At 42.3% G+C, this 21,458-nt stretch overlaps 1 protein-coding gene across 3 annotated transcripts in view; it reads right to left on the bottom strand.

The window, feature by feature from the left end:
* Positions 1–21,458, bottom strand: part of CHAF1A (chromatin assembly factor 1 subunit A) — a 205,977-nt gene that overhangs the window by 179,306 nt on the left and 5,213 nt on the right. For 2 of the 3 annotated variants that reach the window (XM_073544706.1, XM_073544700.1), the window contains exons 2-3: positions 845–886; positions 37–719 (exon numbers count right to left, since the gene is read on the bottom strand). In XM_073544706.1, the coding sequence (XP_073400807.1) occupies positions 37–719; positions 845–886 (725 nt within the window). The remainder of the gene's footprint in view (positions 1–36; positions 720–844; positions 887–21,458) is intronic. The other variant, XM_073544717.1, reaches the window with a different exon arrangement.

The following is a 21,458-nucleotide window of genomic DNA, read 5'->3' as shown; positions in this document are numbered from 1 at the left end:
GATAAATATCATACCTTAAAATACCAACAAACAAACCTTATGAATTGTTGGAGAAGCAGAATTGCTTACATCTCTTCGACTACTAGAGGGAACTTCTGGGGAACTGGCTGAAACTGGAGAGCAGGTAGACGATAACCCAGCAGGACTATCTCCTGCAGAGATGTCTTGGTTTTCTGTGATTTCTTTTACAGGAGAGGTTATTAATGAAATATTTTCAAGTGGTGTCCCAGAGGGCACCTCCACAGGAGGAGGCGACAATCTCTCATCAGTTAATAGTGGCTCCATGTTGCAACCATGTTCAGTACTATTTACACTTGAACTGTCATCAGCTTTGACGGTACACCTTGCTGCCACAGATTTGAGGGTGCCACAAACCGAAACAGTTCCTGTAGTTGGTAAGGACTGAACAATTCCATTTGATGGGATTTGGTCTGGAACGCTGCTATTTGAATCTTCTGTTAAGTCAATTGTGATGGCAGGAGTCACAGGGCAAGGTTTTTTGGTTTTTCTAATGTAATTGTCCAAGGGTCCCATTCCATTAACAGCTTTAGGAAGAGGACGAAACTCTGCAGTTTCAGAGCCATTCTCTGTATCTTCAAGAGAAATATCAAGTGGACAAATTGTATTGAGAGGAGGAATTTTCTGGGACACTTTCTGCTTTTTTCCCTGTGAAATTCCATCCTTGGGCACAGGATTCAAACGTTTGAAGGGCAACCGGGCTGAAATAGTAAATGATTTTCATATATTATGTTCGTCCTTAATTTCACATGCATTTTGTCATTTTAGCAGTTGTACTATAAATCCGAAACAAATCCCCCCCATACATAGAAACTGATCCAAATACCTTGTACCATCTTCTTTGAAGCGTTTGCAGGGGAGGTTTTAACTGCAATAAACAAATTGTAAAACAAGATGTTAAACAGTATGTCTGGCACTTTTCTAACAAGTTCTTGAATACAATAAGCCTAGATAGACTGCATACTAAAAACCCTCAAATTCTTACAACTTTGGGAGAAAAAAGAAAAAAAGAGGCATATGTGCGCTAACGAATGAAAATGGTGCATGCAGCTCCCACAAAGCACCCCCGCTGCAGGAAGTGCTTTTTAATGTTATGGATATTACTGCAAGAAAGGTGTGGGGAGAGAAGGACATTTCACATGATGCATTGAAAAGGGCAAAATTCTTAATTTTTGCTGAGGATAATTCTAGCTGAATGTACAATAGGTTTCTTAACCCCTTTATCCCTGAGGTTGGTTGGCATGTTAATGACCGAGCCAATTATTTACAATTCTGACCACTGTCCCTTTATGAGGTAAAAACTCTGGAACGCTTCCATGGATCCCAGTGATACTGACATTGTTTTTTCGTGACATATTGTACTTCATGATAGTGATAAAATTTCTTTTATATGACTTGCGTTTATTTGTGGAAAAAAAAGGAAATTTGACTAAAATTTTTAAAATTTCGTAATTTTTAAAATTTGAATTTTCATGCCCTTAAATCACAGAGATATGTCACATAAAATACTTAATAAGTAATTTCCCACATGTTTACTTTACATAAGCACAATTTTGGAACCAAAATATTTTTGTTAGGAAGTTAAGGGTTAAAAGTTAAACAGCGATTTCTCATTTTTACACCTTTTTTTTTGGGACTACATCACATTTGAAGTCACTTTGAGGGATCTATATGATAGGAAATACCTGAAAGTGTCACCATTCTAAAAACTGCACCCCTCAAGGTGCTCAAACCTACATTCAATAAGTTTATTAACCCTTGAGGTCCTTCACAGGAATTTTTGGAATGTTTAAAAAAAAAAAAAAAAAGAAAAATTTTTTTTAATTGAGATCCAATTTTTTTTTTTTTACCAAGGGTAACAGGAGAAATTGGACCACAAGAGTTGTTGTGCAATTTGTCCGAGAACGCCGATACCCCATCTGTGCAGGCAAACCACTGCTTGGGTGCATGGCAGAGCTCGGAAGGGAAGGAGTGCCGTTTGATTTTTCAATGCAAAATTGGCTGGAATTCAGATCAGACACCATGTCGCGTTTTGAGAGCCCCTGATGTGCCTAAACAGGGGAAACCCCCCACAGGTGACCCCATTTTTTTGGAAACTAGACTCCCCAAGGAACTTATCAAGATGTGTGGTGAGCACTTTGAACCCCCAAGTGCTTCACAGAAGTTTTTAACATAGAACCGTAAAATAAAAAAAAATAAAAATTTTTTTTTTTTTTTTTTAAAACAAAAATAATATTTTCGCCCCCAATTTTTATTTTACCAAGGGTAACAGAAGAAATTGGACCCCAAAAGTTGTTGTGCAATTTGTCCCCATATGTGAGGATAAACCACTGTTTGGGCGCATGGCAGAGCTCAGAAGGGAAGGAGCGCCAGATTTTACTGTTATGGTTTGCAGGTGCCATGACCCACTGGGAGAGCCCATGAGGTGCCAAGACAGCAGAACCCCCCATAAGTTGACCCCATTTTACGAACAACACCTCTCAATGAATTCATCTAGGGGTGCAGTGATCATATTGACACAATGGGTATGTCACAGAATTTTATACGATTGGGCACTGAGGACAAAATAACTACATTTTTATCACCAAAATTTGTCCCACAATTTCTACTGTACGTGGCAATACCCCATATGTGGCTGCACAGTGCTACTTAGCCATGCGGAAACTCGGGAGAAACGGAACGTTATTTGCCTATTCAAGTGAATGGGTCTGTGCACATGTCAGTGTGTTTCCACAGACCGTGTCCGTGGGCAAAACACACCGACATATCCATTTTTTAATGTCAGCACGGGCCATAAAACGTCCCACACACGTGCACACAACACACACATGGATGTCATCCATGTGACACGCATCGGCACCAGGGAAGAAGTTACAGTAAGCGTTGTTCCCCAGCTCCAGGTGCTGAACACAGTTCTCATTCTTCCCTGCTCTGCCGGCGATTGGCGCGAGCTGGAGAGAATGATGAGAGCTACATTTAAGTAATAAGAAAAGACAGCAGGCGGCGGCTGATGGGACTATTACTTTCACCAGCCTACCCCTGCTGCTGCTAATAACAGTGACAGCAGAAGTGGCAGATTCATCTGCGCTCATCTGCATTCTGCATTTATCTGCATTCATCTGCGCTGTAAATAAATACTTTTTTTTTTTTTTTTTTAATTACCGTAACAGAGTGGGTTCCCCCCTATTTTTGATAACCAGCCAGACAAAACTCACAGCTGGGGGCTGCAACCCTCAGCTGTCAGCTTCAGCAAGGCTGGTTATCAAGAACAGAGGGGTCCCCACACTGTTTAAATAATTTAAAATAATGGCGTGGGGTTCCCCCCAATTTTTGACGATGAGCCATGCTAAAGCTCACAGCTGGTATTCTCAGACTGGTAAGGGGCCATGGATAAGGACCCCCTCAGCCTAAAAACTGCAGCCCGCAGCTGCCCAGAAAAGGCACATCTATTAGATGCACCAATTCTGGCACTTTGCCTGTCTCTTCCCACTTGCCCTGTAGCGGTGTCAAGTGGGTTTATATTTGTGGGGTTGATGTCACCTTTGTACTGTCAGGTGACATCAAGTCCATGGCTTAGTAACGGAAAGGCGTTTTTAAGACACCCATCCATTACTAATCCTATAATTGTATTGTAAATAAAAACACAGCCAGAATAAAGTCCTTTATTTGAAAAACATGACAGACTCCTTTAATGATCTTAATTAAACCATATTTACGACTTTGCCTATTTCCACTGAAGACCTCGATCTCCTGTAATAAAAGTAAATAGTAAAACAACAATATACCATACCTGTCCATCGTTCTGTCCCATGCAGTAATCCTTGCCTGGGGATAATTAGTTTTCAACCAGGATGGTGCCAAGATGCGACCGTCCAGGCTGAAAACCAATGGTGAATGAGATGCTGGGAATGCAACGTCAGTAACCAAGGGCAATGTCATATAGGTAAACCTTCGGTTACTGGGCTCCATTCCCAGCCAGGCTGAGCTGCGGTGATTTCGGTGACATCCCCAGTAGCACCATGAGCATTCACTGTGCTAGCGGGGATCTCATTGGGTCTCACCGCAGCTCAGCCTGGCTGACACCCAGTGGAGATGGCCCGCGCACCTCCTGTGATCGCGGGAGATCGTCATGACGTAATGATCCATCCAGTGTCAAAGAGGCCCAGGTCACATGGACGGATCATTACGTCAGATGTCAGAAAGGGGTTAAAGGCAGAGGTATAGCTAGGGTTTTGGTTGGGGGGGGGCAAACTTCTCAGTGGGCCCTTAATCAGGTAACCTTGAGTACAACTCGGTGACGCACCCTAATAGTGAAGGAGAGCCTCAGCAGATGACAGCGCTCTTGCAGAAAATAATCTCTATATAAAGACCAATATATACCAGTCCTACATAACATAAGAGATCACAGCACAGTTGCAGATAATGACTTACAGCTGATATCACAGTTGCAGATTATGACTTACAGCAGATAATGACTTACAGTTTTGATGGAAATGTTCACTTTTCACGTCTTTTCCATCTGGCCCAGACTGACATGACAACATCTCCAGCCAGGACTCGACTGCAGAGATTACAACAGAGACACATTTCACTTCACATTTTCAGCACTGTCCCCAATGGAACTATTACCAACCTGCACAAACTCCTTATCCTGCCGATACCCCAATTCTGCCGTATGTGCCCCTATTACTGTACCTACTGTGTGGTTCTGTGTGACCTCTAGATCATAAAACAAACCTCGAGAAAATAGTAATGCTGGGTGCAAGTGCCCTAGAAAACAGTACCCACATTTTTTCCCCTAGAAAGTAATGCCCTGTGTGCCCCTTCGACAGTCACAGTAACCCAAGTTCCCCTATAACAATAAGTGCCCACCTTACATTTAATAATGTCCCGAATCTCCCCCTTACACAATATGGTCTCATATAGTCTAATGCCCCCTCTCTATCCCCCAAACTGTTTGATAGCTCCAACACTAATCTCCACACTGTATGATGGCCCCCTATATAGCCTCCATATAGTATAATGCACCAGACAATCCTCAAAATAGTATAATGCACTCCCCACAGGCCTCCATATAGTATAATACACGCCCGGTAGGCAGACTATAGCATAATGCAGCCCTTAATATAATGCAGCCCCATAGGAAGCCTCTATAATATAATGCAGCCCTTAATATAATGCACCCCCATAGGCAGACACTATAGTATAATGCAGCCCCACAAAAAAATACATACAATACTCACCTCTCTTCATCCTGGTTCCTCCGCTGCTCTGAGCACCCGCACATCTCCGGACTGCGAGCACCGAGTAGTGAAATAATAACGACCCCCTGTCAGTGTCAGCGACGTCAGACGCTGAGAGGGGAATGATGGGAGAGGGAGTGTAACACTCCTTCTCTCATCAATGCGGCCAGCTGTATCGGCAGAGCTGCTGACTCTGCCCCCCCTGCCTGCCCAGGAGCCCTATAGCGGCAGAGCAGGGAGATCAATACAGTTACAGTAGCGTAGCTCCGGGTGGGCTCCCTCAGAGCGATCACCCCCTCTACCCCCCCCAGGTAGCTACGCTACTGCTTAAAGGGAATCTGCCAATAGATTTTTGCTACCCAATACGGGAGCAGTATAAAGGACAGAGAGACCCAGATTCCAGCGATGCATCATTACTGGGCTGCTTTGTGTAGTTTTTGTAAATTGTTTTATCAGCAGGAGATCATTAGAGGACTAGTAAATCTGCTGCCACGTAATTGAATCACGCCCCCACCACTGATTGGTAGCTTTCTGTGTACAATGCCAATGAGTGGTGTAGGAGGGGCTATACAGAGCTTAGCATTCAGAGAATGGTAGTAAACAGTAAAGTGATGTATCGCTGGAATAAGGGTCTCAGCCCCTACATTATGCTACTCATGTGGTAGCAAAAAATATGGCAACAGATTCCTTTTAAGATCTCATGCACAATGTTGGTACTGTAAAATGCAACAGATTTTACACAAGTGAATACACAGAACAAAATCTGTTGCATTTTCACTACTTAGAAACTGATTCCTATCCACTAACCTCTGAGGCCAAAATTTTCAAATTTGACACATCATTTTATGAAATAACTCTTCAATGCTTCCACATATCCAATTTTGGTCGATATAATTAGCATTTATCAAAATTTTAAATATAACAAAAATGTGAAAAGATTAGAAATTTTCGAACTGTAAATTTTTATGGTTTTTCAAAATGTGGTGAGTGAAATAACAGGCTTGGCATCAGGGCTGTGGAGTCGGTAAGCCAAACCTGCGACTCCGACTCCTCAATTTCCCTTCCACCGAATCCGACATATATTGCTTATATTTAAGTGAAAAACTTATTGTAGTACAATGTGAACATCAGACATTTAATCATTTTTATGATACAATAATCAAGACATTCAGATAGAACATAATATATATTTATTGGAATACAACTTTAGAACACAAAAACTGTTATAAATTGTAAACATGTAATACACTATGTAATATCGAATAAATTATATATATATATATATATCTTTATCACTATGTAATAAACTATGTAAGTGGCAAAAAACAGTTTTCAACAAAAACATACTAAACGACATTTGTGCAGTCTATGAATTTGTTCTAAGAAATAGAATTGCCTCCATTAGATCCTCCTTCATAGATGACCTCAAATCTGACCTAATAATTTTAAGGCCAGAGAACAACCTCTCTACACTAACTTGGGTTGGAGGCAAAGCCGTAACCACATGGGCAACATCTCTAACAATTTCCAAGTATAAAGGAATTGCCTCATGCACAGTCAGTTTTGATGAACGGTTGCATTTTTCTTTCAGAGCAAGTGAAACATTTTGCTGAAATATGGTCAATCTCCTTGCTATAGGAGATGGAGTGAAATCTTTTTCCTTGCAGCAACGCTTTGCCTGCTCCATATCATCCAAATACTTGTCAAAGTCAAACTCCTCATCTGATGAGGATGAAGATATGGCAGCAGTAGCACTGTCAGGACCCAAGTCCTCTTGCGCCTGGCAGTCCTCCTGTAGGCCTCTCATCCTAACTGCTACCTCAGTCAGAGCTTCTTTTCCTTTAGTAAGCTGTTGATCATCAAGCAATATACGATGACTTGGGTCCACATAAACAGCTGCCAGAAAAATTTTATTTTCCAATAGCTGTGTCTCTCTCCGTTTCATTGAAGCAGAAATGCCATATGCGATTAAATCTCCTCTTTGGGACAGGCAAAATAGCAAGTTCTTCCACTCACTTATGAAAATGCCAGGAGTTAAATCCTCAGCTTGTAATTTTTTAGTCACGGTAAATAGGTGATTAAGCAATTCCTTCAATTCAGCCACCTGTGTCCATTGAACCTTCATTTAGGGTTACGTGAGAGTTCGCCATATCTATAAGAAACGGTTTTAGCCAGGATCAAAACTGGGGGGGGCAGAACCTCACACTGTTCTGCAGAATCTCATACTGCACACCTCAGCTGCTGCAGAACCTTATACTGCACACCCCTACACTTGAAAATAAAGCCTGCACCTTAAGATGTGGTGAATGCAGTCTATTTATTCCAACTATCAATTGATGATGTGTTACTGAAGACGAGCAATGCCTGTCCTGGGCGCCCTTTTGGGCAGCTATGAGGTGTACCTGACTGGTGCAAAAAAAAATAAATAAATAAAAAGGAGTGTTAGTCTGTGTGCTACCCGGCTTTCATTCTTTTTGGTACAGATAAGATATGAATAGACAGATATGGATATGTGGATGGATGGATAAATAGAGCAGATTTCTAATCTGCTTTTGCTATTGAAAACATCTATGAGCTCAAAAAAATTTCAGGTGATGCGGTTTTTTAAAAAGCTGATCTGCTTTTGCAGCTGATAAACATATCCTCCAAAAACGCAGCAAAAACGCTGTGTGAATGTAGCCTTAGATCAGGAATAGAACAGCCATTTATAGGACATTTCATAACTTTCCCAAATTCCTATGAAAAAATATTCAGCACATTCTGCATTGAACTACTGTACCCAATTTATTATATATTTTTAGGAATCGGTCCATTTTATACCGACTCCACAGCACTGTTAGAAACAGTGTCAAAAGCCCATCTTTCGCCAAATATCCACTGTTTATAAGTTATACTATCTACCAAAGCCTCTTTGGACATTTTTGCAGCTATTTAGGTAACAATTTGAACTCTTTTCTGGACATATTTTAGAAACATACTTTGTAATCAAAGTTGTACTCACCAATCTGAATCTCTTTCAGTTTATCTCCTTCAATTATACGCTTAGTGTTCTGTACAGACTGTGTGTGTACCTCTACCACCAGACAGTACACAAAAAAAAAAAAAAAGGTCTCTTCAAATTGGTAAGAACCAGCCTCTTAAGGGCAGGAGTTTTCCTACAATTCACTTTCATATACACAGTCTTTCTTGCCAGGTACAATTCAGCTCACTTCATTACTATTGTAAAAACCTTTCACTGTACCCGCTATAGATTTAATGTTTTGCCAGGTTTAAGCTTAGGATAAGTCATGAAATATTTTTTTAATTTGGAAAATATAGACTATAGACACTACACTTTCAGACCACAGGCTGAAAAGATATGAATTCAAGATTTTAAAATTGACACTGTTCATATGGTTATTTTTTGAAGCACGATCCCTTTAAGATCCTAACTTGTATTTTGGTACAGACGTGGCTAATGGCATGTAAATTTTTAGAAAATTTTAGATCACTTTTTTTGGAAATGCTTTTCAAAATTGTGTTAGAGTACGCATGAGTAAAATATTAACAAAGATATTCTTGACAAATCGGGTGAAAGCTTCTACAGTTCTGAGTGGAATGGGGTTTTTTCACCATTTCTCTATCTTCGTTCTGGCCCAAAATAGGAGAAGAAACATAAAAGGAATACAACACAGAAATTTGTATTTTCAAAACTTTGAAAAATTTATTAAAAAAAAAAAAAGGGAACATTTTGCATTTTCTAACACATTACCAGAGATCAAAATCTCTAAAGAATTAAACATATTGAGGAAAATTGCATTGGTTCACTTGAAATGGAATGACTGGAGCTTAGAAAGGAAGAAGCGCTACAGTTGTGCTCAAAAGTTTACATACCCCAGTAGACATTTTGCTTTCTTTTCAGAATATGAATGATAACACCAACATTTTTTCTCTACTCATGGTTAGCGGTTGGGTGAAGCCATTTATTGTCAAACTGAGTTTTCTCTTTTTAAATCATAAAAACAACCCAAAACATCCAAATGACCCTGACCAAAAGTTCATATCCCCCATTTCTTAATACAGTGTATTTCCCCCTCTAACATCTATGACAGCTTGTAATCTTTTGTAGTTGTGGCTGAGGTTCTTTATTTTCTCAGATGGTAAAGCTGCCCACTCTTCTTTGCAAAAAGCCTCATTCCTGTAAATTCCTGGGCTGTCTAGCATGAACTGCGCACTTGAGATCTCCCCAGAGTGGCTCAATGACATTGAGGTCAGGAGACAGATGGCCACTCCAGAACCTTCACTTTGTTCTGCTGTAGCCAATGACAGGTCGACTTGTGTTTAGGATCGTTGTCATGTGGGAACATCCAAGTACGTCCCATGTGCAGCTTCCGGGCTGATGATTGCAAATTTGCCTCCAGTTAATTGCTGATAACTTGTTGCATTCATATTTCCTTCAACTTTGACGAAGTTTCCCGTGCCTTTGTAGGCATACCTTACATGTGGCTGTACTGTACTGACTAGCCACATTGCAAGATTCGTTAGGGATAGAATGCTACTTTCGATGCCAGCCACACCAGATTTATATCTTTTTATGTTTGGCTGCTGTCACACACTAAGGCTGTGTGCACATGTTGTGATTTTTAAGCGTTTTTTGCCACGAAAACGCTTAAAAAATACATACAGAACGCACTCCATGCATTCCTATGGCATTCCGCACATGCTGTGCTAATGCTGAAATTTTTTTCCGCGGCGGAAGCGCATTGCGGAAAAAAACGCAGCATGCTCATTCTTTTTCCGGAATCGCCGCAATTCTGCACCCACAGGAATGCATGAGATCTGCTTACTTCCCGCATGTAGCTATGCCCACCATGCACAAAGTGAGCGGCTCATGTGCGGATGGTACCCACGGTGTGGAGGAGAAGAGACTGTCCTCCAGGCCCAAAAACAGAAGAGGGGAATCTGAAAAAGACACAATTTACCATTGTGAAACCTGACCTGAGAAACTTGGCCTTTGCAATAAAGATTGTTTCAAACAGTACCACACAACAAATAAAATTTGTTTATACGCTGTTGAAACACACTTTTATAATCTGATGTACTAACACATTACACCATATTATAATTCATACACCAGTAATACCAAAAGCAGTATAATCATTACTATAAAACTATGCCTCTAGATAAATTCCTTGAGGGGTGTAGTTTCCAAAATGGGGTCATATGTGGGGGGTTTCCACTGATTAGACACAAGAGGTTCTCCAAACGTGACATGGTTTCTCTCTCAATTTTAGCCAATTAGGCATTCACAAAGTCAAACAATGCACCTTCCCTTCCAAGCCCTGCAACCAAAGCATGATTTACCCCAAATATGGGATATCTGTGTACTCAGGAGAAATTGCACAACAACTTTTGAGGTCCATTTTCTCCTGTTACCCTTGTACAAATAAAAAATTTGATAAAATGTTAATTTTTTCCTTCAACTTTGCTTCAGATTCTGTGCAGCACATGAAGGGTTAATTAATTAACTTCTTGAATGTGATATTGAGTATCTTGAGGGGTGCAGTTTTTAGAATGGTTTCACTTATGGGTATTTACTGTCATAGACCCCTCAAACCCAGTTCAAATATTATGTGATCTCTAAAGAAAAAAAAACAAAAAAAAAAACGGTGTTGTAGAAATGAGAAATCGCTAGTCAACTTTTAACTCTAAGTTCCTAACAAAAAAAATTACGCTGATGTACAGTAGACGTGTGGGAAGTGTTATTAACTATTTTGTGACAGAACTCACCGATTTAACCCCTTTCCTACATTAGACATACTATTTTGTCCATGTGATTATCACAGCTGACACCCGACACAATGTGTCAGGGGTGGTCACGGACCGCCCCCGACACGTTAACCCCTGGCCCACCGCGATCAAACATGATCGCGGTGTACCGGGGGTTAAAGGAAGCATCGGCAGGGAGGGAGCTCCCTCCATGCTTCCCTGCGACCCCCTCAGCAGCGTGATGTGCAGCGCCGCTGCGGGGGTTACCTGATCTGTCACAGCGATCTGTCACAGGACAGTGATGTCCCCCATGGGACATTATAAGTAAGGCTAGTTTCACACTAGCGCTTTGGAGCGCAGCGACGGCCTGCGCACGGCCGCCGCTAAGCCCCGCCTCCACCGGTAGCTCCGCCTACCAGCGCATGACGCTGCATGCGTCCCCTATCTTTGTCACTGGGGGCGCAGGCCGTGCGCAGTATGCGTTTGGCAGCGCATGTGCCTTTTTGACTGTGCGCCGACCTGCGCCGCCAAACGCAGACTGCGCACGGCCTGCGCCCCCAGTGATAAAGATAGGGGACGCAGGACGCATGCAGCGTCATGCGCCGGTAGGCGGAGCTACCGGCGGAGGCGCGGCAGGGGGCGTGGCTTAGCGGCGGCCGTGCGCAGACCGTCACTGCGCTCCAAAGCGCTAGTGTGAAACTAGCCTAAAAAAAAAAAAAGTAAATAATTTTTTTTAAAAAACGCTAAATTAAAAAAAAAAAAAAATTTTTTCCCTAAATTCATTTTTTTAAAATAAAAAGGCAAAAATACAATAAAAGTACACATATTTGGTATCGCCGCATCCGTCATGACCCACCCTATAAAACTGTCCCATTAGTTAACCCCTTTAGTGAACCCCTTAAAAAATAAAAAACGAAGCAAAAAAGAATGATTTATTATCATACCGCTGAACAAAGTGCAATAACGCGCAATCAAAAAGACGCATATAAGTATCCATGGTACCGCTGAAAACGTCATCTTGTCCCGCAAAAAACGAGCCGCCACACCGCGTCATCAGCGAAAAAATAAAGTTATAGCTCGCAGAATGAAGCGATGCAAAAATAATTTATATAAAATTGTTTTCATTGCATAAAACCGCCAAAACTTAAAAAATGACATAAATGAGGTATCGCTGTAACCGTACTGACCCGAAGACTAAAACTGCTTTATCAATTTTACCGCACGCAGAACGGTGTAAACGCACCCTCCAAAAGAAATTCATGAAACGCTGGTTTTTCTTCATTCTGCGTCCCAAAAATTGGAATAAAAAGCTTTCAAAAAATGTCACGTGCCCGAAAATGGTACCAATAAAAACGTCAACTCGTCCTGCAAAAAATAAGACCTAACATGACTCGGTGGGTCAAAATATGGAAAAATTATAGCTCTCAAAATGTGGTGATGCATAAACTATTTTTTACAATAAAAAGCGTCTTTTAGCTTATGACAGCTGCCAAAAATAAAAACCAGCACTATATAGTAAATCAAACCCCGCTTTATCACCCCCTTAGTTAGGGAAAAATAATTTAAAAAAAAAATGTATTTCCATTTTCCCATTAGGGCTAGGGTCAGAGCTAGGATTAGGGCTAGGGTTGGAGTTAGAATTGGGGGGTTTCCACTGTTTTGGCACATCAGGGACTTTCCAAATGCGACATGGCGTCCGAACTCAATTCCAGCCAAAGAAGTTAAATGGCGCTGCTTCCCTTCTGAGCTCTGCCATGTGCCCAAATAGTGGTTTACCCCCATATATGGGGTATCAGCATACTCAGGACAAATTGCACAATAGCTTTTGGGGTCCTGTTACTCTTGGGAAAATAAAAATTGAGGGTGAAAAGATCATTTTTGTGGAAAAAAACATGATTTTTTTAATTGTACGGCTGTACGTTATAAACTTCTGTGAAGCCCTTGGGGGTTCAAAGTGCTCACCACATATCTAGATAAGTTCCTTGGGGGGGGGGGGGTCTAGTTTCCAAAATGGGGTCACTTGTGGGGAGTTTCCACTGTTTAGGCACATCAGGGGCTCTCCAAACGTGGCATGGCGTCCAATGTGAATTCCAGCCAATTTGCAGTGAAAAAGTCAAACTGCGCTCCTTCCCTTCCGAGCTCTGCCATGCGCCCAAACAGTAGTTCCCCACCCCCACATATCAGGTATCAGCGTACTCAGGACAAATTGCACAATAACTTTTCCAGTCCAATTTCTCCTGTTACCCTTGGTAAAATAAAAAAAATTGAACCTGAAGTAATTTTTTTGGTGAAAAAAAGTTAAACATTCATTTTTTTTTTTTTAAACATTCAAAAAATTCCTGTGAAGCACCTGAAGGGTTAATAAACTTCTTGAATGTGGTTTTGAGCACCTTGAGGGGTGCAGTTTTTAGAATGTCATCACTTTTGGGTATTTTCTATCATATAGACCCCTCAAAGTGACTTCAAATGTGATGTGGTCCGTAAAAATAAAAATCGCTGGTCAAATTTTAACCCTTATAACTTCCTAACAAAAAAAAAATTTGGTTCCCAAATTGTGCTGACGTAAAGTAAACATGTGGGAAATGTTATTTATTAAGTTTTTTTGAGGGCCATATCTCTGTGATTTAAAAGCATAAAATTCAAAGTTGGAAAATTGCGAAATTTTCAAAATTTTCAGCAAATTTCCAATTTTATCACAAATTAACGCAAGTTATATGAATGAAATTTTACCACTAACATGAAGTACAATATGTCACGAGAAAAAAATGTCAGAATCACCGGGATCCATGGAAGCGTTCCAGAATTACTACCTCAAAGGGACAGTGGTCAGAATTGTAAAAATTGGCCTGGGAATTAACATGCAAACCACCCTTGGGAGTAAAGGGGTTAAGGACATAAGAAATCAGTGTTTGACAAATTTTGAAAATGTAGCTATTTTCAAACATCCAATGTTTTTACAAATAAGCGCAAGTCATATTGAACAAATTTTATCATTGTGATCTGCTGTGAAGACACTGAGCTTGAACTGCGGTGACCTTATCACTGGCTTTTTTCCGACGATGCTGAAGTCACAGTTGAGCCCTACTGGGAACGCGCAGCCTCAGTGACCGGAGGTAACCTCGATGATGTCACAGCTTGTCAATGAAGCTGCGCACGCAGATAATTCACCAGTGGTTCTCAGCCTGGACGGTCACATCTTAGCACCGTCCAGGTGGAAAACTATTACTCCTCCAGACGTGGATTACGGCATGGAACAGAACGATGGTGAGGGATATTGTTTTTTAAATTTTTGGTTTATTACAGAAGACGAGGGCTTCGGAGGAATTAGGCGTTAGGAGAACTGTTTATTTTTAAATAAAAGTGGAAAACTGGGTTTTGTTTTATTTCTAATAAAAGACTTTATTGTGACTGTCTTTATTTACCAGATAACTGTAGGATTAGTAATGGATAGGTGTTTTATAGACACCTCTCCATTACTAAGCCGTGGGCTTGATTTCACTTGACAATACAAAGGTGAAATCAAACCCACAAATATGAACCCCACTTGCCACCGCTACGGGGCAACTGGGAATAGCCAAGCAAAGCGACAGAATTGGCGCATCTAATAGATGTGCCTTTTTTGGGCAGCTACGGGCTGCTATTTTTAGGCTGGAAGGGGGGTGGCTATATCAATGGCCCCTTACCAACCTGAGAACACCTGCCCCCCTGATTTAGCAAGGCTGGTTGTCAAAAAAAAGTGGAGACGTGACACCATTTAAATTATTTAAATAATTTAACACAACAGTGTGGGGTTGCAGCCCCAACTGAGTTTAGCCAGGTTGGTTATAGAAAATACAGGGGGAACCTATGCTGGGATTTTCATTAATTTATTTATAGTGCAGGTGGCAGGTGTGGAATACTGTCTTCAGCCACTCCTGCTTTCACTGTTATTAGTGGCAGCAGGTGTAGGTTGATGGGAGTAATAGTCCCATCAGCCACTGCCTGACATCCTGTTTATCACTTGAATACAACTCTCATTCTCCCGTGTTCGCACTGAATGCCAGCAGAGCACGGAAAATGATGAAAGCAGTTGTCAGCACCCGGCAGCGGGGAACAGTGCTTACTCTAGCGCATCTTCCCTGGCGCCTGTCCGTGTGGTACTGATGTGACACACGGGCGGTACACGTGTTCCTCAAGTATTACACACAAGGACACTCACCTCTGGTACCGCTTCTTCCGGTACCAAAAGAGGCGTAAGACACAGTAAGATTGTAGAATCACAGTCAGGTTCTGATTCATGCTGCCTAACCTCTTCACGAACTATGACGTATAATTAGAGATATATAATTAGATAGAGATATATAATTAATATATATATATATATATATATACACACATACACACATACATACATACAATACTCTATACTCTTGCTTCTAGACCTGTCCTCTGCATTTGACACTGTTGACCACTGCCTCCTACTACAGATCCTCTCCTCCTTCGGCATCAAAGGCCTTGCCCTATCCTGGATCTCCTCATACCTTTCCAACCGCATATTCAGCGTCTCCCACACCCACACCACCTCCTCATCCCACCCTCTCTCTATTGGAGTCCCCCAAGGCTCTGTTTTAGGCCCCTACTCTTCTCAATCTATACACTTGGTCTGGTGCAACTCAAAGTCCCATGGATTCCAGTACCACCTTTAAGCTGATGACACTCAGATCTACCTCTCTGGCCCAGACGTCACCTCTCTGCTGTCCAGAATCCCAGAGTGTATATCAGCCATATCCTACTTCTCCTCTCGCTTCCTCAAACTCAATGTAGACAAATCTGAACTCTTCATCTTTCCTTCATGTCACAGATCATCTTTACCCGACCTAGCTATAACAATTAATGACATCACACTTTCCCCAGTACCAGAAGTCCGCTGCCTCGGAGTAACCTTTGACTCTGCCCTGTCCTTCAAACCACACATCCAAGCTCTTTCAACCTCCTGTCGCCTCCAGCTCAAAAATATTTCCAGAATCCGTCCTTTCCTCAACCCTCAATCTACTAAAATGCTTGTGCATGCCCTCATCATCTCCCGCCTCGACTACTGCAACATCCTTTTCTGTGGTCTCCCTGCTAACACCCTCGCACCTCTCCAGCCCATCCTTAACTCTGCCGCCCGACTAATTCATCTCTCTCCTCGCTACTCCTCCGCAAATCTCTTCACTGGCTCCCATTCCCTCAGCGTATCCAGTTCATATTACTAATACTGACCTACAAGGCCATCTATAACCTGTCTCTCTCATATGTCTCTGAACTAATCTCCCGATACCTTCCCTCACGTAATCTCCGGTCCTCCCAAGACCTCCTTCTCTCCTCCACACTTATTCGCTCCTCACCCAACCGCCTCCAAGACTTCTCCCGAATAGCCCCTATTCTCTGGAATTCTTTGCCCCAACAAGTCCGACTATCAACCACATTTGGATCCTTCAGACGGAACCTGAAAACCCACCTCTTTAAGAAAGCCTACAGCCTGCAATGACCCCGCTACCTCCTTCTCTCTCACCACTACCGGTGATATCACCTTAACCAACACTGGAACTGCTGCAACCCACCAACCTACTGTTTCCTTCCCCACCATCCTGTAGCATGTAAGCCCGAAAGGGCAGGGTCCTCTCTCCACTCTGTATCAGTCTGTCATTGTTAGTTTGTTTACGGTAAGTGATATCTGTAATTTGTATGTAACCCCTTCTCATGTACAGCACTATGGAATCAATGGTGCTATATAAATAAATAATATCTATCTACTATATAATTGTCTAATTATGTCTATCTGTAATGGAAATGCCGCCTCGCTGATTGTCGCGGCAGTTAGGCCGCGACCAATCAGCGACAGTTGCTTAGTTGTCACGGTAACACGGCCGCATTGCTTATTGTACAGGCACATTACAGCCGTTAAAGGCATCACTGCTGCGTCGCTCATTAGGGCATGTGCACACGGAGTTTCTGGATCTGCGGATTTTGTAGTAAAATCCGTAGATAAATCCGCAGGACTAAAGTCCTGCAGTTTATCTGCGGATTTGCCTGTGGTTTTACACCTCATAATGGATGAGGTGTGAAACCGCAGCGGTTCTGCACAAAAGAATTGACATACTGCGGATTGTGAACCGCAGCAAAACCATGTGCACTGCGTTTTTTGTTGTTTTTTTTTTTACATAGGAAATAAAGGTACTGTACAACACAGCAAAATCTGCTGCGGACCCGCAGAGCCAAAATCGCTGCGGATCCGCAGCAGAATCCGCAGCGTGTGCACATACCCTTACGCGAGGTCGGGCGCGTGGAAAGAAGATTGTAGGCGAGTATAACCTTTTTTTTTATTTTTTAATATTATGGGTGTAACAGGAGTACATTAGGTAAGAGCAGAACAGTGACTGCAGCTCTGGGTGTAACTGGAGTACCATACCTTATGTAACAGCAGAACAGTGACTGCACAGATTTGGGTGTAACTGGAGTACCATACCTTAGGTAACAGCAGAACAGTGACTGCACCTCTGGGTGTAACTGGAGTACAATACATTAGGTAAGAGCAGAACTTTTTCTGCAGCTCTGGGTGTAACTGGAGCACAATACATTAGGTAACAGCAGAACAGAACAGTGACAGCAGCTCTGGGTGTAACTGGAATTCACTACATTAGGTAACAGCAGAACAGTTACAGCAGATCTGGGTATAACTGGAGTACATTACATTAGGTAAGAGCAGAACAGTGACTGCAGCTCTGGGAATAACTGGAGTACAATACATTAGGTAAGAGCAGAACCTTTTCTGCAGCTCTGGGTTAACTGGAGGAGACTACATTAGATAGAACAGTGACTGCAGCTCTGGGTGTAACTGGAGCACAATACATTAGGTAACAGCAGCTCAGTGACAGCAGACCTGGGTGTAACTGGAGTACACTACATTAGATAACAGCAGAACAGTGACTGCAGATCTGGGTGAAACTGGAGTACAATACATTAGGTAAGATCTGAACAGTGACTGCAGCTCTGGGTGTAACTTGCGTACAATACATTAGGTAACAGCAGAAAAGTGACTGCAGCTCTGGCTGTAACAAGAGTATAATACATTAGGTAAGAGGAGAACGGTGACTGCAGCTCTGGGTGTAACTGGACTACAATACATTAGGTAAAAGCAGAAGAGTGACTGCAGCACAATACATTAGATAACAGCAGAACAGTGACTGCAGATCTGGGTGTAACAGGCGTACATTAAGTAACAGCAACTGCAGATCTGGGTGAAACTGGAGTACAGTACACTAGGTAACAGCAGAACAGTGACTGCAGCTCTGGGTGTAACTTGAGTACAATACATTTGGTAAGATCTGAACAGTGACTGCAGCTCTGGCTGTAACAGGAGTATAATACATTAGGTATGAGCAGAACAGTGACAGCAGCTCTGGGTGTAACTGGACTACAATACATTAGGTAAAAGCAGAACAGTGACTGCAGCTCTGGGAGTAACTGGAGTACAATACATTAGATAACAGCACAACAGTGACAGCAGCTCCAAGTGTAACAGGAGTATAATACACTAGATGGTGGCCCGATTCTATTGCATCGGGTATTTTAGAGTCTCTGTTAAAATGAAAATTAGTGATATACTCTCACCTTCCGACGGCCCCCGTATTCTGTCCCTCCTCTCACCACGCGCCCGCCATCTTCTGGTCCCAGTAACACTTAGCAAGAAGGGCAGGAGATGACATGACATCACTCTCGCGAGAGCGCGACATCAGCAGTGTTTCGCGCAAAGCATTACTGGGACCTGAAGATGCCGGGCACGTGATGAGAGGGGGAAAAGAGTCCGTGGGCCGTTGGAAGGTGAGTATATCACAATTTTTTATTTTAACAGAGACTCTAGAATACCCGATGTGATAGAATCGAGCCACCATTTAGTATATATATCTCTCGCTTCCCTGCATTCTATGTGGGCTCCGGCGCTGAGTCTGCATGTCATCATCAGCTGACATGTGCCCCCAACAGCCACAGGTGAAGTCACGATCCACCGGCAGCTGTTAAGTTATACGCTGCTGTCAATATCCCAGGCTATAAACATATGCCCCCAGCAATCCACTTTCCTTCTGCTGGTTAAGAAAATTACGTGGGAGCCCATGCCATTTTTTTCACAAACTAATCTTTTATTAAATACATGTCAAGTAAGTTGCACACACACTATATTAATTGTATGTCACTAACATCTATATATCTACCTACTCTACGTGTATTTACTGTATGTAATCATCTCAGCACTGAGATCTCATCTCCCGAGAGCCTGGTGCCCAAGATCTCCATCTGCGCATGCGCCACCCCCGGCGGCCATTTTCCCGGAGTCCACCGCATAGGAAGCCATGGAACTGAAGAGGCTCTGGTCTTTCAGAAAATGTCAGCAGAGCCCCCCGCAGCACCAGAAACCCCCACAACAGCACCGGACACCCCCACAGCAGCACCGCACATCAGAACACCCCCTCAACCCAGCCTGCAACATCACCCTACTCCAGCCTCCTCCAGCAGTGACCCTGGGACCTAGTTTCTACACAGCCACCACCACCCCCGGTAAGCAATAAGATGCATGGATTATAAGAAGCACCACCATTTTAATAAAAAAATTTTTTTTACTATTTTTCTCCTCAAAATATGGGGTGCGTCTTATAATCCAGAGCATCTTATCCGAAAAAAACGGTAATCACTAGAATTAAAAGGGCCACAGCCACTGAAACTGTTCTAAAATGTTAGGGCAGATGCCAGTGAGCATGTGCAGTAAAAGCTCCGGCCCTTGGATCTGGAGATACTTATATTATTAGGGCTCATTCAGACATCAGGGAATTTTCATCAGTATTTGTAGGACAAAACCAGGATTGCGTTTAAAACACACAACAGGGGACAATCTTTCAATTATAGCTTTCTTCTGTATGTACCACTCATGATTTTGCCATACAAACACTGATGAAAAATTACTGACTTCTGAATGAGTCCTTATTCAAAAAGACAGTGCAAACAAGATGGAAGGACCTTTTATCTCAGCACCTTTGGTATCTCCAGTAGCACTGGTGTGGCAAATTTTTCTACATATGAAGAGCAAAGCTGCCTACTGCACATACTCAAGCATCTGTCCTCACATTTCGTACAGGTGTCTCTCAGAATTAAAATGGATGGCAGATTGTTTCACTAGTTCGCAACTCCTAAAAATGATTATAATCGGCAAATGAAGTTTAGGAATTAAATTATGGTATTTCTTCTAATTTATTTATTTATTGATTCCAAAATGGGGTCACTTCGAGTTTCTGCTGTATTGGCACCTTAGGGGTTCTGCAAGCACAACAAGGCGTCTGAAATATACATTCTATAACGCTGTAGATAAGCCCCCGGTCCAACCTGAAAGTGAAGAAAAATAAATTTTATTATAGTAACCCAAAAGCGGGCCAATCCGATGGGTGTCGCAGGCCCGGGTCGCCTGATGCCGCCCTCCTGCTTGCTTCATCGCTCCCGGCATCGCAATTCTGCACAGGCGTACTTATCAGCCCTGTTGAGGGCAGAGCAAAGTACTGCAGTGCTCAGGCGCCGGGAAAGGTCAGAGAGACCCAGCGCCTGCGACACTAATCGGACTGGACCGCAGTGGACCACCCCCCTTCCCCCCGGGTGAGTATAATAAAACTTATTTTTCTTTCAGGTTGGACTGGGGGCTTATCTATAGCATTATAGAATGCTGTAGATAAGCCCTGAAAGGCGGTGGCCGCATCTTATAGCTGTGTCAGGGTGACAGGTTACCTTTAAGGCTGTGTCCACATGTTGCAGGTTTAGTGCGTTTTTGCCATGAAGAAAACCTGAAGCAATCCAGATGCCAATAAAGTGAATGATAAACCTGAAGCGTCATGCACACGTTGCTTATTTTTAACTTGCAGATTTGGTGCAGAAAATAATTTGGAGCATGTCAATTCTCTGCGCATTTTTCACCATTAACTTCACAAAACAAACGGAAAAAAAAACGCAATTTTTCCTGCCAAGTGATGCAGAATTGGTGTCGAAATTTTACTTAACATGTGCACATACCCTTAAGCTATGTTCATGTGTTGCATTTTTTTCACGCAGGCAAAACCTGCTCTATTGGCAGTAAAAAAGCTGCCTACATAAAGAAGGTTTTGCTGAGTTTTTCCTGCATACTTGTTGTCTCTTGTGCATGTTGGTAAAGTTTAGTTGCCCAAAAAGAAAAAAGCATGATTCAAAACTGATACCTGCGTTTTTGGTGCATTTTTGCACTTACCCATTGCTTCCTCTGGGTGAAAAAACACTGCAAATATGCTAAAAGATGTGACATGCTGCAGTTTAAAAAAAAAATGCAGTAGTTTTCCAAAAGTCAGGAAAATAAAACCAATGTGAGTGCATGACATTTCTGAAATCTCAGATTTTGCTAGTATTGTAAAACGCAGCTTT

This window comes from Dendrobates tinctorius, unplaced genomic scaffold (genome assembly GCF_039654945.1).
Source record: "Dendrobates tinctorius isolate UK_male_01 unplaced genomic scaffold, ASM3965494v1 ptg000011l, whole genome shotgun sequence".
Lineage (NCBI taxonomy): Eukaryota > Metazoa > Chordata > Amphibia > Anura > Dendrobatidae > Dendrobates > Dendrobates tinctorius.
The sequence above is the reverse complement of the archived record's forward strand: the minus strand, read 5'-3'. Positions and strand labels throughout refer to the sequence as shown.